Raw genomic sequence first — 19053 nt, 5'->3', positions numbered from 1 at the left:
GAGTGCATGGAATAGAGGACAGTTTCCATTAAAAAGGAATTACCCCACTTATGTGAATAAAAATGACACCCTTGTTTAGCAATTCAAACTACAAAGAGCCCAGGACGCTTGTTTGGAGGTCAGTGGAGGAGGGAAGAACAGCACAACTTAAGTAGCCAATCTTTGGGAAAGATGAGCTTAAGCTAGTCTTAAGGAGAAACAGGAAAAAGATCTGGAAATAGGATGAATGCTCCCCAATAGCTCCTACATCTTAATCCCCTGGCATCTATTCAGGAACTTGTCTTTTTATTTAACATTTTTTTTTCTTAAATCAAGGTATAATTGACATACAACATTACATCAGTTTCAGGTGTACAGCATAATGATTTGATATTTGTATATATTATAAAATGATCACCACAATAAGTCACTAAACAAAGTTACACATTTTTTTTATTGTGATGAAAGCTTTAGGATTTACTCTCTTGTTAACTTTCAAGTATGTACTACAATATTGTGGACTACAGTCATCATGCTTACATTACATCCCCATGCCTTACTTCTTTTATAGTTGAAAGTTTGTACCACTTGACCCCCTTCACCCATTTACCTACACCTCAACCCCCCTCCCTCTAGCAACTGCAATACTGTATTAGTTTCAGGTGCACAATGTAATGATTCAATATTTATCTACATTACAAAATGCTCACCACAGTAAGTCTAGTTACCATCTGTCACCATACAAAGTTGATATAATATTACTGGCTATATTCCTTATGCTGTACTTTTAATCCCCATGTCTTATTTATTTTATAACTCAAAGACTGTACCTCCTAATCCCCTTAACCTATTTTGTCCTTCCCCCCACCTCCTTCCTTCTGGTGACCAACACTTTGTTCCCTATATTTATAGGTCTATTTTTGTTTTGTTTTCTCTGTTTGTTTCGTTTTTTTTTTTTAAGATTTCAGATATAAGTGAAATACAGTATCTGTCTTTCTCTGTATGACTTATTTCACTTAGCATAATACCCTTTAGTTCCACCCATGTTATTGCAAATGGCAAGATTTAATACTTTTTTATGGTTGAATAGTATCCATTACATACAGATAGATACAGATATATCTATCTGTAGATATATCTACATATCTGTATCTATCTATATGTATATCCATCTAATCTACCTATATCTTTATGTGTGTGTGTATATCTATCTCTCTCTATATATATCTCACATATTCTTTATTTATTCATCTGTGGATGGACACAGGTTGTCTCCATATCTTGGCCATTGTAATAATGCTGCTATGAACATCGGAGTGCATATATCTTTTCAAATTAGTGTTTTTGTTTTCTTTAGATAAATACCAAGTAGTGGGGTTGCTGGATCTTACAGTAGTTCTGTTTTTAATTTTTTGAGGAAGCTCCATACCGTTTCCATAGTGGCTGCACCAATGTACATTCCCACCAATAGGACATGCGGCCCCCTTTTTGCCTTATGCTTGCCAATACTTGTTATTTCTTGTCATTTTGATAACAGCCATTCTCACAGGTGTGAAGTGATATCTTACTGTGGTTTTGATTTGCATTTCCCTGATGACTAGTAATGCTGAACATTTTTCATGTACTTGTTGGCCATCTGCATGTCTTCTTTAGAAAAAACACTGCCCATTTTTAAATTGGATTGTTTGTTTTTTTTGCTGGGTTATATGAGTTATTTATATGTTGTAGATATCAACCCCTTGTCAGATATATGATTTGCAAATATTTTCTCCCATTCCATAGGTTGCCTTTTCATTTTGTTGATGGTTTCCTTTGCTGCACAGAAGATTTTTGTTTTGATGTAGTCCCATTTATCTATTTTTGCTTTTGTTGCCTTTGCTTTTGGGGTCAGATCCAAAAAATCATCACCAAGACCAATGTCAAGGAGCTTACTACCTCCGTTATCTTCTAGGAGACTTATGGTTTCAGATCTTACATTCACATCTTTATTTTGAGCTAAATTTTATATCTAGTGTAATATAGTAGCCTAGTTTCATTCTTTTGCATGTGGTTTCCCAGTTTCTCAAAACCATTTATTGAAGAGACTGTCCTTTTCCCATCGTATATTCTTGCCTCTTTTGTTGTAAATTAATTGACCACATATGTGTGGGCTTATATCTGGGATCCCTGTTCTCTTTCATTGACCTATATATCTGTTTCTATGCCAATTCCATACTGTTTTGATTACTATAGCTTTGTAATGTAGTTTGAAATCAGGGAGTGTGATGCCTCTAGCTTTGTTTTTCTTTCTCAAGATTGCTTTGGCTATTCAAGGTCTTTTATGGTCCCACACAAATTTTAGAATTGTTTGTTCTTTTTCTGTAAAAAAATGCCACTAGAATTTTGATAGGGACTGCACTGAATCTGTAAATTGCTTTGGGTAGCACAGATATTTTAACAATATTAATTCTTCCAATCCACAAGTTCAGAATATCTTTCCATGTATTTGTGTCTTCTTAAATTTCTTTCAACAATGTCTTATTGTTTTCAGAGTATAGGTCTTTTACCTTCTTGGTTACATTTATTCCTAGATATTTTAATCTTTTTGATGAAATTGTAAATGTGATTATTTCCTTAATTTTTCTTTCTGATAGTTTGTTAATGTATAGAAATGCAAAAGATTTTTGTATGTTGACTTTGTACCCTGAAAATTTACTGAATTCATTTATTAGTTCTAATTGTGTGTGTGTGTGTGTGTGTGTGTGTGTGTGTAGTCTTTAGGGTTTTCTATATATAAAATCATGTTATTCACGAATAGTGACAATTTTACTTTTTCCTTTCCAGTTTGGATGCCTTTTATTTCTTTTTCTTGCCTAATTGCTACGTCCAAAACTGCTAATACTTTGTTGAATAAAACTGGCAAGAGTGGGTGGGCATCCTTGTCTTGTTCCTGATCTTAGAGGAAAAGTTTTCAGTTTTTAACCATTGAGTGGGCTCTTCACCATTATGTTAGCTGTGGGCTTGTCATATGTAGCTCTTATTATGTTGTGGTACGTTCCCTCTATACCCACTTTGTTGAGAGTTTTTGACATAAATGGATGTTGAATTTTGTGAATCCAAGCTGAGAGCTGCTTTTCTAAAACACAATTTATTCTGTCCCCACCTAGTTCAAACCATTCAAGTATATCAACAGGGAACTGATCAACAGTGGTCTCTGTTGGGGAAGGTCACTAAAAAGATATGACTGGTGCTTGACCCATGAGCTGGACCAGGGCACTTGAAGTTCCTCACCCATCCTCCCATTATCCTTGGAATGTGGGTTCTGCTTGTTTTTCCTGCTCCCAGAGGCTACTCCAAGGACATAGTCTTGAGATAGTGATATGGTTTTGAGAACGCTTGCACAATGTAAGTGATTAAACCTAGTTAAGTTCTCCTCATAAACCTTTAAGACTTGGCGGGCAATGCAGGGATCCACTCATCTTGCTGCTGCCCAAGATAAGCCTTGTATATAAGTTCCCTTTATTTATTAAAACTCCCAATTACAATCCCGGAGTGCCCTGCCTCTTTCTTTGGTCTTTCCCTTCCCTCTGTGTCTGGGAGCTGGTTTCAGAGTACACCCAGGAAGCTTGAAGAGGGTTGTGAACCAACGGTTTTATAAAACAATGGAATATGATACAATCATCCAAAAGTATTATTATAGGTTTAATTTCTTTACCTGGGAAGATCTCTATGACATATTGTGGGGTGAAGTAGAGAAGGTTACAAAGCAGCATGTCTCTTAAGAGTCTATTTATATGAAATAATGGTGTATATGTGTAAGAATGCATAGTGGGATAAGTGAAAGGGTGGGATTTCTGCTGGGTGGGAAAATCTGGAGTGATATTTCTTTTCAACTTTATGATTTCATGTACTATTTTAATTGTCTACACAGTTTATACTGTCTTTAGAATCAGAAATAAAACAATAAACGTATTTTTACTTTAAAAAATAAATCCAACAACTTCAAGGCAGAAAATAGAAAAAGATGAAGGAAAAAACAACAAAAAAGATGTTAGTAGGGTTCGAACTTAGTTGTGAGGTTTTGAGCAATTTTCTGTAACTCTTCATTTCTGCATAATTATTCCTTAATGTGTATGAATTGATTTTATAATTGGGGAAAAAAGATACTCATGTAGCCATGGATGACTGGAATATGATCAAAATCCAACAAATGTTTATATTATAATCACAACTCAATGTTAGCCCAACAAAAAGGATAACAAAGTGAGATTTTGAGAAAATCTATATAAAGGCCTTCTTGCTGTTCCTCTCATTCCTTTCAAAAAAGCCTTTACTATAAGAAATAGGGCAAAAATAATACAAGAAACAGGCACATAAAGACCTGGTATAAAGCATAACAAACCATTGCTTACTACTGAAAAATTATGATCTGCTGGTGTTTCTCCCCATGTACGTATACTTATGTATGCATGTGTGTGTGTGTTTATGTATGAATGGATGTGGGTATTTATGTGTGCGCATGTGTTTATTTATGGATGTGTAAATGCTCACATTTACGGATGTGTGCATTCACACACTAGCGGTGGGGTATCTAGACATTTAAAGCAGGTCTCTATGTTTCACTCTAAGTCTCTAAAAAGGGTTAATTATACCCTTTTTGTCACGTAACATTATATTTGAAAAACCTCTAAGTAGCTTCAAATATTTTAACATTTTCATTTTAAACACGATGGATATGGGTAATAGCCTTGCAATTCACTTGTATGTGATTAGATATTACTACGGTGGTAGAAGGGGAGTGTGTCATTGATAATATTTCACCTCCAACCAGTTCTCTCTTTCTGCTAAATATTGATGACATATTTAAGGTAAATTGGAATTACAATGATCTAAGTAACATTTGCCCTCTGAGAGGAGACTCAAAATTAATTTTAATTACAATTGATTTCTGCAAATAATGGCTTTGCTTCTCCTGTGGTTACATACTTGCCAAGCACTAGTGCTGCACTGGTTTCAAGGTACAAGATGCAAAAGAGACAAGTGCAAGGATGGAAAGTGCTCTGTGGTCTATCCCTGCGTGGCCAGCCTGGTGCTTGTGCCCCCTGGATGCTCAGGCCATGCTGGTTCTGAGCACCAAGCAAATAAGGAACCTTCGAGTTTAGTGGTAGGAGGCTCCATGTTAATCTTTGCTCTGCTGCTGGTTTTATGTGTTCCTTAGTCTTGCTGTGTTTATTGCTTACACCTAGACCCTCAATTAGAGACGCTGCCTCTTTAATCTTCAGTGTCCTGGCAGGACCCCTGACTCTTATTTTGCCTAATTCTTCGAGATTTTTTTTCTGCCTTCCTAAACATGCTGTGTTGATTTGTTTCTCACTTATTTTCATCCATCTGATTTTTAACACAAAAGTTCTCCCTGCCAGCCCATACTTATCCAACCAACCCCTTGTTCCCATCAGCCTCCCTTCATCTGCCTTTATTTCTACATCAGGTCATGACACTATTGTATTCCTGAGAAACAACACTGTTGGAGGGGCTCCACTGGTAGAGAGAAGCACAGGGCTACGGAACAAAACCCTGGAAGAGTGGTCTTCAGCATGAGCATTGAGATTGGGTCACGGGTTCAAAGAATCAGGTGGGACAGACTGGGTCAAAGGTTTCGCTCCCCTGTTAGATACCTCACTATTAGCTGGGAAAATGGAGCAGGAGGGCATGGGTAACAATGAGGATGAAAACCAAAGCTCAGAAGGGACCCTCTTCTCTTCCCCTTCATAAAGTTGTCTCTCCTCCAGTCATGTCCTCACTCACTGCCTCCTCACCCCCTGCCTAGTCCATTCAAAGCACCATTTGCTAATTTCATAAATAATTTTCACGTTGTTACATCAGAGTCTTGATTGCACTAGATCTTTCAGCAAGATACTATTGATACCCTCTCTTCTCCATGAGACAATGCTCCTTTGTACACATTAGGCAGTATTGCCTCAGTATTTCCCATTACTGAAGCCCCTCCAGGCTGGGTCCCGGGGGGCTCCGGATCCCCTCCACGCTTCCTCCACAGATAATCTTATGCCAAAGGTTTCAACTACCATTCTATGCTCCAAGATTCACCGGTTTATATTTGGGCCCAGATCCCTCCTCTTTGGATTTCAGAGCAGTCAATATAAACTCTTACTGGACATCTCATTTGAATGTTTCACAGGCATCTCATTGTGTCCCCAGATTCAATTCATAAGCTTTTTCTGCTACTGTCAACATCACGCCTATCCCTGAGCTCCCTGCCAAATCTGGTTCCCTTTCAGTGCTACCCATTAGAGTAAATGTCCCGTCCTTCCAGCTCTCTATCCGCTCACCGTCCATGCACCACGCATCCATCCTCCTATGAGTCAGAAACATGGAAGCATCTCTGACTCCTCTGTTTTCCTTACCCCACATCCAATCCATTCGATCTGATCAGTTACTTCTCTTAAATCTATTTCTCTTCTTTCTAGTCCACATTATCTTTGCTTTTCGCTTGGTCAACTGAAAGAATCTCTTAACTAGGGTCCCATTCCAATTCATTTTTCATTTTGCAGTCAGATTAAATTTTCCAAATTCTAATTTGATGAACAACCCCCACCCCTCTCCTCAAAAAACTCTTTGATGAGGTTTCCTTTTGTTTTTCTAATGAACACTAAAATCCTTAATCTTCCCCAGAAGGCCCTGCAGGTCTGGCTTCCACTTACCGTCCCCTCCCCCTCTGCTGGCCTACCCCTCCTTCTCAGCTCCTGCTACCTGGCCTTCCTGGAGTTCCTCAGACTCAGGGGGTTCTCTCCTGTGAAGGGTGTGCTCACGTGACGCACCCCCAGTCTGCAGCACCCCTTTCCTCTACCCCTTGACTCAGTCGTCTTCCATTTCACATCCCCAGGGAAGCCTTTCCACACCGCCTGAAGAAGTCAATCCCCACATTATAGAGTCTCACCATACCACATACCTCTTCTTTGTGGCCCTTAACTTTATTTCATATATTTCAGTAATCATTTAATTCCTTTGTATAATCATTTAAGTCTCCCCTCCCCTGCCCCTTCCCTGGAAAATATCAGGGGCTGTGTCCACTTTGGGCTACTACGGTCACCCCAGTTCTTCACATTTCCACCTCTGCCCTTGCTCACCCTCACCCTGCTCCCGTGACGCTGGCCTCCTTGCTGTCCTGGGCACCACGCTGGGGCAGGCCTGCCCCCTGAGGGCCTCTGCCTGGATCTGGCTCCCTTCCTCACCTGTGTCAGGCCTAGGCTTGCATCTGGTCCTCTCAGGGAGGCTTTCTTGACCACAACTTAAAAACTCCAACCTCTGCCCCACGCGTCTCCTTTCCCTGCTCCATTTTCCCTGTTACACGTCTCCCTTTCTAATAAGATATATTATAGTTTACTTAGTGACTTTTTCTGTTGCCACCATAAGAATGTCAAGTACTATATAGGTCAAGAATTTTGTTCTGTTCCCCATTCTGTCTCTGACACCTAGGATAGTGCCTGGCATGTAATAAGCACTCAATAATATCAGTTGAAAGAATTCCTTTAGCTTGGCACAGAGCGTGGCACATGGCAGACCAGTACATCTTTGTTGAATGGACCATAGAAAGAGGGGAGGGAGCCTGGGAGGGCCTGCAGATTTCTGGCTCCTTATCTTCAACTGCCAGCCCCCAGAAAAGAGGACCCCAGGCTCAAAGGGGTTCCCGTTAGCCAGGAGATTTGGTGTGTATCTTAAGCTCAAAGTTAATTATAATTAGGAACCACTGAGAAAATCAGGAGGGCTGTTTTTGTGGTGTGGTGAAGGGGGGTATTTGTTTATATTTGGAAAGGACTAGCTCAGCAAATTTATAATGTAAATAAGGGAAAAGTTTTACTTACTTAAGAGCAAAAGCCAATAAGCAGTTTTTAAGCACCATTAAAACCATTTTATATGCAAACGATGCTGCAGAACAATGAATGTGATCATTACCAACGCTTCTCCTGTTCTCTGAAAAGCACTAAGGAGAATTTCGAAGATACGCTGATGGAAATCCCCAGCTCCTCCTCCTGGTTGGTGGTCTTTCCTGAGGCCTAGGTGCTATGAAGTAGGCATCTCAGGCAGCATAACCAACTTTTCTACAATTACATCATTTTTTAGGGGGGGGGGAGACGGTTATACGCTTCCCCATGCCCATTAAGAAACTGATATGGGTGCGTACATAAGCGGGATTTGGAGAAGTATTTTTATTCTTTTTATCTCAAATCCTTCTGTAACTCTAACAATACTGAAGATTTATTTTCACTGCTGTAAGTAAAGGCACATAAGGAGTCTCACACGAAGCAGCTCCTGAATGAAGTGATTTGTCAGAACAACCTGGGGCGCTCACACCCACCTGGGGCGCTCACACCCACTTGGGGCGCTCACACCCACTTGGGGCCCTCACACCCACTTGGGGCGCTCACACCCACTTGGGGCCGATGCCTAGGATTGCAAGGCTGACTCTGAGGCTGGGCAAGGGCCGGCCCAGGGCAGGTCTGGGATTCAAGGTAACGGCAGTGGTGTTTCTGCAGCCCCTGAGTAGTATCAAACTCACCCTACTTAGCTGGGGTGGACTGTGGTGCTATCTGAGGATTTGGATACCCTACTTAAAAGGCATTAATAATTGTCTGGAGGAGGCCTAAGTGACTGCTATCTCAGGATATGCTAGCGTAGGGCCTTGTACAGAATTACATAAATAATCCCAGACAGTTCTAGAGGGGTTTCCGAAAACAACAGAAAACTAGATGAAAAGATTATAATTTGCCACAATGCGGAGGAACCTCGGAGGCATCATGCTAAGTGAAGTAAGCTGGACACAGAAAGAAAAAACCTGCATGATTTCACTTATATGTGGAATCTAAAACAGTGGGATCCAGAGAAGCAGAGTAGAATGGGGAGATGTTGGCCAAAGGATACAAAGTTGCAATTATGTGGGATGAATAAGTCTAGAGAGCTCATGGTCAGTATGAGGACTGTAGTTAACGATCCTATATTAAGTACTAAAAATACGCCGAGAGAGTGGATTTCAGGGGCTCTCACTGCACACTCACAAATGGCAACTAATGAGATCTGTTAACTAGCTTGATTACAGTAATCATTTGACATGTATCTGTACGTGAAATCATCATGTGAGCACAGCGGAACAGAACAGACTTGTCCAATCGCTATGTGATACACCTGAAACTAACACTGTGTGTCAGCTATGCTTCAATACAAAGTAGAACAGAATAATTATGATACATAAAAAAATACATGGAAAAAAGCAAAAGATTAACACGTGTGCACGGGAAAAGGTTTCCAGATGCCACAGCAACCGAGAAGGAAGAATAGAAGACTGGATGAGATGTAGCTGGGGCACAGAAGTCTCTTTTTGATGTTGTCTTTAGAAAAGCACAAGAACAAACAATGCAACTTGATGAAGAAACACTGAAAGACAGAGAGAGAACAGGAGGGAGGGCAGGTGAGAGGTAGAAAATCAGCTAGGTGACAGCCAGGCAAACCACCCAGAGATGGAGCCCAGAGACAGCCTGTCAGGAGCTCGGGTCACTGTGCACAGTCATGGTAACAATTAGGGAGCCATGTGGTGCCTGCAATTACCTACCAGCTCATCATTTGAACTTGAGGCTTCCAAATGCTGAGTTTAAAAAAGTTTTTAGGGACGCCTGGGTGGCTCAGTCAGTTAAGCGTCTGCCTTCAGCTCAGGTCGTGTTCCCAGGGTCCTGGGATGGAGCCCCCATCAGCTCCCTGCTCAGCAGGGAGTCTGCTTCTCCCTCTCCCTCTGCCTGCCGCTCCCCCTGCTTGTGCTCTCTCTCTTTCAATCTGACAAATAAATGAATTAAAAAAAAAGTTTTTAAATGACCTACAAATCCACTAAACTAAAGGATAAAGAGCAACACAGGAGTAATGAGAAGAAAAAATGTGATTTTTTTTCAGCTAACGATCAGTGTTCTTTTTATGTGGCATTTGTTTCCATAACAGGTGAAACTCAGGAAACTGACATAGAGAATGATCATGACTTACCCAAGGTCACTTGGTTAGTATATGGTGGGGCCAAGACCCCAACTGCGTCTTCTAGCTCCAAATCCTGTGTTCTTCTCTTTTGTCCAATAGGTCTTTTCTCATTAGTCCACCCCTCACTCATGTACCCTTCTCCTACCAGTTCATGTGTCTTGGTCTGCTTTGGCCCCTGGATGTAAAGTCATGGAACATTCAGTGCCTACACACAGGGGTTTAAAATCGTCCGTCCTAAGTGCAGGGTCTTGAGGGCTGAAGATGATGATGGTGGTGGTAGAAGTGAGCCCTGGGTGGTAGAAATGAAGTTGTCCCAGCGGGAGCTTTTCTTCACTACACCATGAGTCAGCACCCGCATCTATGCTTTGAACTGAGACTGGCCAGCCTGCAAAGCTAAAGTATTTATTATCTGCCCTTTTTCAGAAAGAGTCTGCCAAGCCCTGCCCTGGATGGTAATGGCTGGGAGGGCAGTGCCCGATTATGTTTAATCATTCTTCTGTAACAGTGCCTAGAGTATTGTCCGGCAAATAGTACGTGATGAGGAAATATTTGTTGAATGAAGGGATAAATTATTTCGTCTATTTGAGCACACACTCTCAGCCCAGCCTGAGGAGAAACCAGGTAGAGGAATGATATCCAAATGTTTCTATGGAAAACAGAGGCACACCCAATATCCAGAAGCTCAAGGTAGAGACAAGGTGGGTGGGGCTTCTGGAGGCTGAACAGAACTTTATAGGAGAGAATCCATCTGGAATGCCATGGAGAGCCTACAGACCTTTCACAGAAAAGAAGCAATCAATGTAGGCCATTCTCGTGTTTGCCTGGAGGGGCCGTACCTCTACTTGGGTCTATAAAAACAAACTTTCCCAAATAATTAAATTAGAAAAAAAAATGTTTTATATCACAAAAGGACGACTACCTCCTCGTGTGATCACAGGCAGGACATTTTTGTCTCACCATGCTTCAACTTGAAGACAAGAACAGTACTTAGTAGAATTAAAATATTTTATATTTGTATAGAATTTGTGCCTTATCAATGTCTTCCCAAAAAAAGGCAGTATAAATGTTTATTTCAATCATGTTGGGAGGTAGGTTAGACCATGCTGATCTTTGGTTCTGTTTCTCTTCCTACCCTATGTTCCAAAGTGCTGACCAGTGCCGTCCAGCCAGTGGTCCCCTAGGCCAGACCAGGCAGGATATAGGCGGTCCTGTCGCCTATTGCCTTTCCCACCCCCGGATCATTATTAAATGTCCTCTGACATCCTGTTCCCCTCAGCACCCATTCTCAGCTAGGTGACAATTAATGACAATAGGCTAACAACTAATCCGTACATGAGACCCTGCCCCCACTATCCTTCTTAGAAAATTGACGACCAAAGTCGTCAACAAGGAGCTTCTGCAGGAGACTGAGCAGTGGCAGTTCCAGAACTGCTCTACAGGGGTCTGCAGGGGTTAGAGGAAGGGGGGGAGGGCCCTACGGGAAGGGGGGAGCTGCCTCTTGTCACCTACACCGGCTCCTGCAGACCATGACGCGAAGGGAGAAAAGTTCAGGCGTGGTAGCAAGCCAGCGGGGGCAACCGTCCAGCCGTGCACTGCACAGCGGTTATAAAAGCTGTTCCCGGGTTGGAATCCTGCCTCCACCTCTTATTAATCCTGTAACCTTTCTCTATGCCTCCGCTGCCTCACCTGTAAGACAGAAACAGTTACCTGTTGCATTACCTGTTTCACGGGAGAGAGTGAGTTAACACGTGGAACGTGCTTACAGTGGCGTCTAGCATATAGGAAGTGCTCAACAAATGCTAGCTTTTATTACTTTTTCATTCAACATTCAGCAATATCCCTCAAGTGCCCACCAAGTGCAGGGATGAACTCGGCATCAGGAAGGAGCAGGCTGAAAGTTCTACTGAGCACAGGCTGGCTGCATCGCTGAGCACACGGATAATCGCGCATTGATACTGCCTTCTGTGCGGGCAGCAGGAGGCCACATCTGGGACGTCAGGGGGACTGCAGGACCACCTGGTATGGAGGGAGGCCCAGAGCATGCTGGGAACTCCCCATTTCACCTTGTGAACGCCCCTGGAGTTTGCTGCAGTGCTGAGTGAACTCCTGGAGAGAACCCTGTAAGCCATTATGAGAAATCTGGATCCTTCTAACAGTGCAAAGCTTTAGCTGCTCCCAGAGACTATGAAGGAACTTGGAAGGATCTGTATTGGTCAACCAATTCCTCCCATGACCACTCTCCGGTGAGAAGTCAGGTTCTCCTTCCCTGAGCCCGATGGCACTGCACACACAGCTCCAGACCAGCGCTATCACCTCATGGGACCGGCGGCACAGTGCTCTGTTACTTGCCCGCTCTGCCCTGTCCTGGGGGTGGGCACATTCATCCCTGTCACCTTGGAATCCTCGCTGTGGGGCCCGGTGTCTGGTGCTCCCAAGTGTTGACTGAATCCACTGAGGGGCAATGAAGCCTGAGATCTTAGGGAAGCACCTTCTGACTAACAAGGGCTCTGACACGACCACTCGAAGCACTAAGTCAACGAACAGACAAAACACGAAGCCAGCACTTGTGCCTGCAACACCAGTGGTTGGGACTTAGGAGCGGCCAGAGGGAGAACAGGGCGTGCTCATGCACAGTCAGGACGGTTCATTCCTGCTATGTGTAAACCATGCCCCCCCTTTTCACAATAAAACACACTGTCCATCTGCACCGTCCCACAGTGGGAGCCACTAGTCTCATGTATCTATTTAAATCCAAAGTAATTAAAGTCAAATACAATTTAAATCTCGGTTCCTCGGTGGCACCAGCCACGTTTCAAGTACTCATGGGGCATGTGGCTACTGTTTTGGGTAACGTCGACACAGGACACTTCTACAATCACAGAAACTTCTCTCGGGCAGTCTCTCCTGTCCTTCCAAGAAATGTTAACTCAGACAAATAAAATTTCACTGCACTTTCACAATCAATAAAGCTAATACATTGTTCCCTGGACTACCCAAACGTTTCTAGTTTGTTCTCTCAATAGCAGTAAGACACTAGGAGCTACAAGCTCTCCAGCTCTAGTCCCACATCGTTGGCTTGTTTGCTTGTTTGTCTCAATTTACGTATCTTCAGAAATAGTATGAATTCTGTCAGTACCCGTCAGTACCTTGGGGCAGTCCCATGTGACTTGGAGTAGTTTCATGCAGGGGATGGATGGCTCCAGCCCCGGGAGAAGGAGACTCATTAATCTACCACGCGTCTCAGCATCGTTACGGAACATTAATGAGGTTGGGCTCGATTTAAAACCGTCCAAGGCATTATGGATTGGTAACATTCAGCTTCACAGGAACTGGGAATTTCTGAGATATAATCCTCACTCTTTTGCTAATGAGTGTTGTGATATGGGGACTATCATTTAACTTCTGAGTTTCAGTTTCCTGTCCTTAAAACGGGGCTATTACTGACCTACCTAACCCGAGTGTCTGCAGGATTAATGAGTTAATGCTTGCTGAGAACTCTGAGCTCCTTGCATTAAGGCGTGTTGCACATCATTATTTCTACTCATTCTCATGTAGCAGCTGGGAAACATTAGGACTATTATGTTTACTCCTAAAATGCATCTTCTTTCTCAGCATTTTAGCATTACCTATGTTACCCAAACCTTAAATCTGTAAGTAAAACTAGCCCCACAGCGAGACACATTGACGTAGTGGGGGTATTTAGGTAGTTTTTCCCTTCTTTAACACGAGCATAACACCAGCTTTTCCAGAAGGACGAAGGCGGTAATTGCACTGTAAATTCTCACCGCGTGAGGCTGGTGGTCAATCTTAGCAGATGCGAGAAGAAAGTCATACCACAGCACAATTACACTGTCAACACTTACAGGCAATGATATTCCCATATCTGTTCTTCATTCTGTTTTCATCTTTCTTAGCGGAGTCCCATGGTGCAGACTGCCCTTCAAAGAAGCTCTGGAAGAAAGAGAAAAGTGACACAAAGAATGACAATTTGGTGCTGTAAACACGGGATCTTAACGATGGAGGCTGTTTTGAAGAAGTGCACGGCAAGGGTCAAGAAAGGAAAAGGACATTCACAGGAATGAGAGGACGGATTAAATACTTTGCTTTGCTTTTGGTTTTCCTTTACTTAATACATTACACACACAGATGGGGGGCTGAAGAGTGAACCCATAATTTATTGTACAATCCATTAAAATGGTGGTGTTCACTCTATCCTACTTTAGTTTGAGACAGAAAAAATGAATATTTCTCTCAATTTCTTAATTATATTACCATTTTTCATTACTCTTTTAAGAGATACAAAGATTTCATTTTTCTTCCCAATTGCTAACTGAAAGAAGGTGATTTTTGGTTGAAATTGTGAAGGTAGGGAAGCTATGACTTCATGCCTTCAAGGCTAAAATCCTGTAATAAATTCTGCCAGAGTTTTCTCTTCACGTCTAATGGAGCTTAGATGTCCATTTATTTAAGGATTTGGCATTATTAGGCCCAGGATTTTTAATCTTCATGTTATTAGTCAGATATATATTTTTTTCTGTTCAAGTTATAATGAAAATGTCCTTTGGTATCAGGTCACAGGTGAAAACAAAATCTGGGACTTTTATTTCCACTTTAAGTCACATTGCCTTTTATCCTTGTGTAGCCAAGTACATAAAAGGTCAGGGGAAGAAGGATGGAAGCAAGAAGCAGTTAGTCAGACTGACTTCTTGTCTTTGCCACGGCTACTCTTGTACTTCTTGGTACCAACCGGGAAAGAAGACGAGAGGAGGAGGAAGTAGACATCAAGGCCGAGCTGATGAAGACAGTACCATTCTGAGATGCTTTAGATCAGAGAATGTGGTATCAGGAACTCACACCCTCAAAAACGCCCAGAATGGCTTTTCAAGTTCTTTTCAACTGAAGCCTGTAATTTCTGTCTCTTTTATAGTGTTTGGCCATCTTGGCCATTTCCAACCATTACCAATATTCAGTGATCAGTCTGTGGTTCAACCCATTTATTATCTCCTTCTACGAGTCCAGTTCCGGCTCATTGGTTAAACTGCATGACTCCTGCTGTGGGGGGTAGGATACACCCGCTCTCAGACCCCACGAGAGAGCCTCGCCATTGGCAGCCCGCACAGGACCTGACCATGCCACGGATGGTGCTCAGCTCATTCTAGTGTTTCTGCCACCAGCTCAGAAACTCCGTAAGACTTTACAGGGACTGTGTGGTTGTCATTGTTGTCTGTGTAGAGCCGATGCCTCGTGGTAGGAATCCAATAATTCGTTATGAAGTGAAAGAGCGATTGCAGTGTTTGGTGATGGTCTCAAGATAAAGCTTTACTCGCACAGTTGAAGTGCGTGAGGGGCTCAAATGCTTGGAAAATCTGCCTACGTACAGTTTGTGAAGTCCATGCCTTTTCCGTGACCTGATGCGTATTGATCCTGCTGTGACCGTATAGCTCAGCGCCCATCAGAGCATGGCTGGAAGAGAGCCCTGTCCCAGCGCTGCACCGCGGGGACCAGTCTCTGCATGCAACAAAGCAGCAGGAGCACCCCCCACTTTATGACACGCAAGAGAGAAGAAATCACACTGTGAACATAAGTGTTACAGTTTTAAATTGCCTGTCTTAACTTCAGGTACCTTAGTCATGATCACCCTTGACACCTTATTGCCATACTAGTTTTTACATTATATTTATCATTTTGAGAAACACGGCGGCAGACCAGGATCAGCTGAACTATATACCTATAGCTCTATTAATAGAGTCACACCGTATGTTGCTAACTGAAGGGTAAATACTGCAGGATGCAGGTCAAATACAAGGAAAAAAACATTTTCAGGTTATTAATACATTAAGTCAATAGAAACACTAGCAGTAAAAATCACTAGCTAATTCCCTCAAGAGCAAGACCATATATGATAAAGGATTTATTCAGACATGTAACTTCTATTCTGCTATGAAATACGCATTTAAAAATAGCTTCAGGGCTTTTAGAGTCATACTCTTTTTCTGAATAGTGTCTTTGTTACTCTGTGAATGACAATTATTTTACAGTTGAGTAATAACTATTATCTGACGGCCCTCATAACAATTTAATTCTACTTTGAGTGTGTCGTGATGTAATTGCCAATTTCAATTCCCTCTGCCTTTTCCACCCATCTAAAAGTTCTCAGGTTTTATTTTTTCGTAGGAAGATGAAGAAGGGAACAGCCTCTGTGAGGGGCCTTGAAGTCTTTCAGGAGAATCTATGGAATCCACGGGTGAACATTATCACAGTGTGTGTGTGTGTGTGTGTGAGTGTGTGCCTGTGTGTGTGTGTTTGTGAGAGAGAGAAAGAGAGGAAGGAGAGTATGAACAATGGACTGGGGGAGAGGCACTTGTACAACTAGTAAAGATAACGTTCCCAGGTCACCTGAGGCAAAGCCATACGAACCCCCTCCCTCTCCCACAAGAAGATGCTCTCCTGTGGGGAATGGTATGCACATCACAGCTGTTTCTTTAGCATCTGTGACAACCTCAGGCCTTCTGATACGACAGCCCTTGTTTCAACTTATTTGTATTTATTTATTTACTTAAAATGTTTATTTTTGGGGGCGCTTGGGTAGCGCAGTCGTTAGGTGTCTGCCTTCAGCTCAGAGCGTGATCCCCGCATTCCGGGATCGAGTCCCACATCAGGCTCCTCCGCTGGGAGCCTGCTTCTTCCTCTCCCACTCCCCCTGCTGTGTTCCCTCTCTTGCTGGCCGTCTATCTCTGTCAAATAAATAAATAAAAAATCTTTAAAAAAAATAAAATGTTTACTTTTTAAGATTTATTGATTTATTTTTAGAGAGAGGAAGAGAGAGAAAGAGTGGGGGGCTCCGGCAGACTCCCCACTGAGCACGGAGCCTGACCCAGGGCTCCATCTCACAACCCTGAGATCACGACCTGATTAGAAACGAAGAGCAAATCACTCAACCTACTGAGCTCCCCAGGTGCCCCGTGATAGCCCTTGTTTTTATGAATAGTTATTTTAATCTCGTTGTTCTCTTAATCTCATTGTTCTCATGTAACTGGTGACCAGGAAACAGACAGAAACCAACAATGAAATGATAACCCTCACGTTTGAGCAGGGCACGTAGCTCAGGGCGTTTTCATAAGGTGGGGCTCACGTGCTCTCCAACGCCAAGCACTTGCTAAGGTGCACGTACTAAGTGTTTGCAGAATGAACAAGTCCATTGTCCCAACCAAAGCTCATGAGAGTGGTCAGGCACGGAGATGCCTCCCTGCTCTAAAAGCTGAGGGACGTGAGATGCAGAAGGAACACCACCAACTCATAACACATTGGCCTGGGTCAGACCTCAATGTTTTTTGACTCTTAATCCACTTCTCTTTTGGTACTACCCCTCCCCTGACAAAGACTTCCAAGGGGGAAACGGTGTTACACCTACTTAAATACACGTGACCAACAGTTGCTTTCCACACCTGATCACATCTCCTTATCTCTAAATGAAGGTTTACAACAAGAGACTTTGAAAGAAGTCATGTAAACTTCATTTAACTGTTGATTACTTTTACAAAACAGGAAATTTTCTTATCTCATAGGATAATGGGATCATGGCAGGGAAGCAGCAGCAGGAGAGCAGAAATCGGACGGCATTCTTGCCATGAGCCTCCCCAGTTCCCTATCCAGGAATTATGTGAATTACTTTTAAGTGGCAAAATGTTATTTTTTTCTTAAAAGCAAAACAAAACACAACAAAAAGAGCTGCTCCAAGAAAAAGAAGAAATGACTAGTGCCATCCATGGTTACCTGACTCCCTGTGGACACTGTGACTGGGTCTTGCATTTCCTGGAACAGTTCTGCTTCCAGTTATATAGCCAATCTCCTTCTGAATACATTTGCAATTATTAGAACCACATGTCCTTATCTTTGGCTTGGAAAATAAGTAATATGCCTATAGGCAGCACAGAGAGAGGAAAAGGGCTTTCTGGATTGACTAACTTGGCTTTTGTTTCCTTTTGTTACAGTGATTAGTATTATTTTTTTATTTTCTAATATAGACCCAGTTTTAAATGTTATAGGTTTTTGTTGGCATACATTGCCTGTTTAAATTTCTAGTTAGAAAATAAAACTTTATCTACAACTCTAGAGCCATTGGGCAGTCCAAGAGACTATGACATGATACATAGGCCTTCCACACTGTGAGCCCTCGCTCTCCAGGTTTAGGACTTCTATGCAAGAAAAATCCAAGGCAGGAATGTAGTCATTGAGGCTATGGAATATTGCTTCCTGTCTGGTCCACAGGGAGAGCTGGCATAGACGTGTGACTCCAGAGGCAGCAGACATACTTACTTCCTCTACTCCTCATTCTCCCAAGAGACTGAGCCTTTTTTTTTTTAAGATTTTATTTATGTATTTGAGAGAGTGAGGAGCAAGAGAGAGAGAACGAGCAGGGGCAGAGGGAGAGGGAGGATCAGTCTCCCCACTGAGCAGGGAGCCCGACAGTGGGGCTCCATCCCAGGACCCTGACATCATGACCTGAGCTGAAAGGCAGATGCTTAACTGACTGAGCCACCCAGGTGCTCCTAGACCAAGCCTTTTTGACTATCTGTGACCCACCTCCCTCTCTCTCTCTTTTTTGGCAAACCATGAGATGGACAGATAGTCCCTGATAAACCCACCAGTGAAACACATCTGACTAAAATTAAGTAATTTGGCTATGCACTCATTCTATTATGTTCTATTTCACATAACTTTTGGCTTTTAAATATTTTTTCTTTTTCCAGTTTTACTGAGATATATTTGATAGACAGCACTGTATAAGTTTAAGGAGTACAGCATAAGGGCCTGAGTGACATATTTTGTGAAATGATTACTGCTGCAATGTAGTTAGCATCCATCAACTCATGTAGGCACTTAAATATTGTTTAATAAATTAAGCAAATCAACATACATTTGATGTGGTTTTCTTCTGTGGATTTTTTTTCTTTGGGCAAGGTTCTTTAGCTATCTTTTTTTTTTAATCTTCAAGATAGTCAAAAGTTTTATGTGTCCATTTAAAATTACATAAATTGCCTGAATGTCTTGAGAAGAATTCTA

General features: G+C 42.3%; 1 protein-coding gene across 1 annotated transcript in view; it reads right to left on the bottom strand.

The window, feature by feature from the left end:
* The window catches only part of PTPRM (protein tyrosine phosphatase receptor type M), a 749396-nt gene that overhangs the window by 86392 nt on the left and 643951 nt on the right, over window positions 1-19053 (bottom strand). Inside the window, exon 19 of the mRNA XM_040632384.1 lies at window positions 13854-13941. Within this exon, the coding sequence (XP_040488318.1) occupies window positions 13854-13941 (88 nt within the window). The remainder of the gene's footprint in view (window positions 1-13853; window positions 13942-19053) is intronic.

Source organism: Ursus maritimus, unplaced genomic scaffold, assembly GCF_017311325.1.
Source record: "Ursus maritimus isolate PB19 unplaced genomic scaffold, ASM1731132v1 scaffold_18, whole genome shotgun sequence".
In the NCBI taxonomy this organism is placed as follows: Eukaryota; Metazoa; Chordata; class Mammalia; order Carnivora; family Ursidae; genus Ursus; species Ursus maritimus.
The sequence above is the reverse complement of the archived record's forward strand: the minus strand, read 5'-3'. Positions and strand labels throughout refer to the sequence as shown.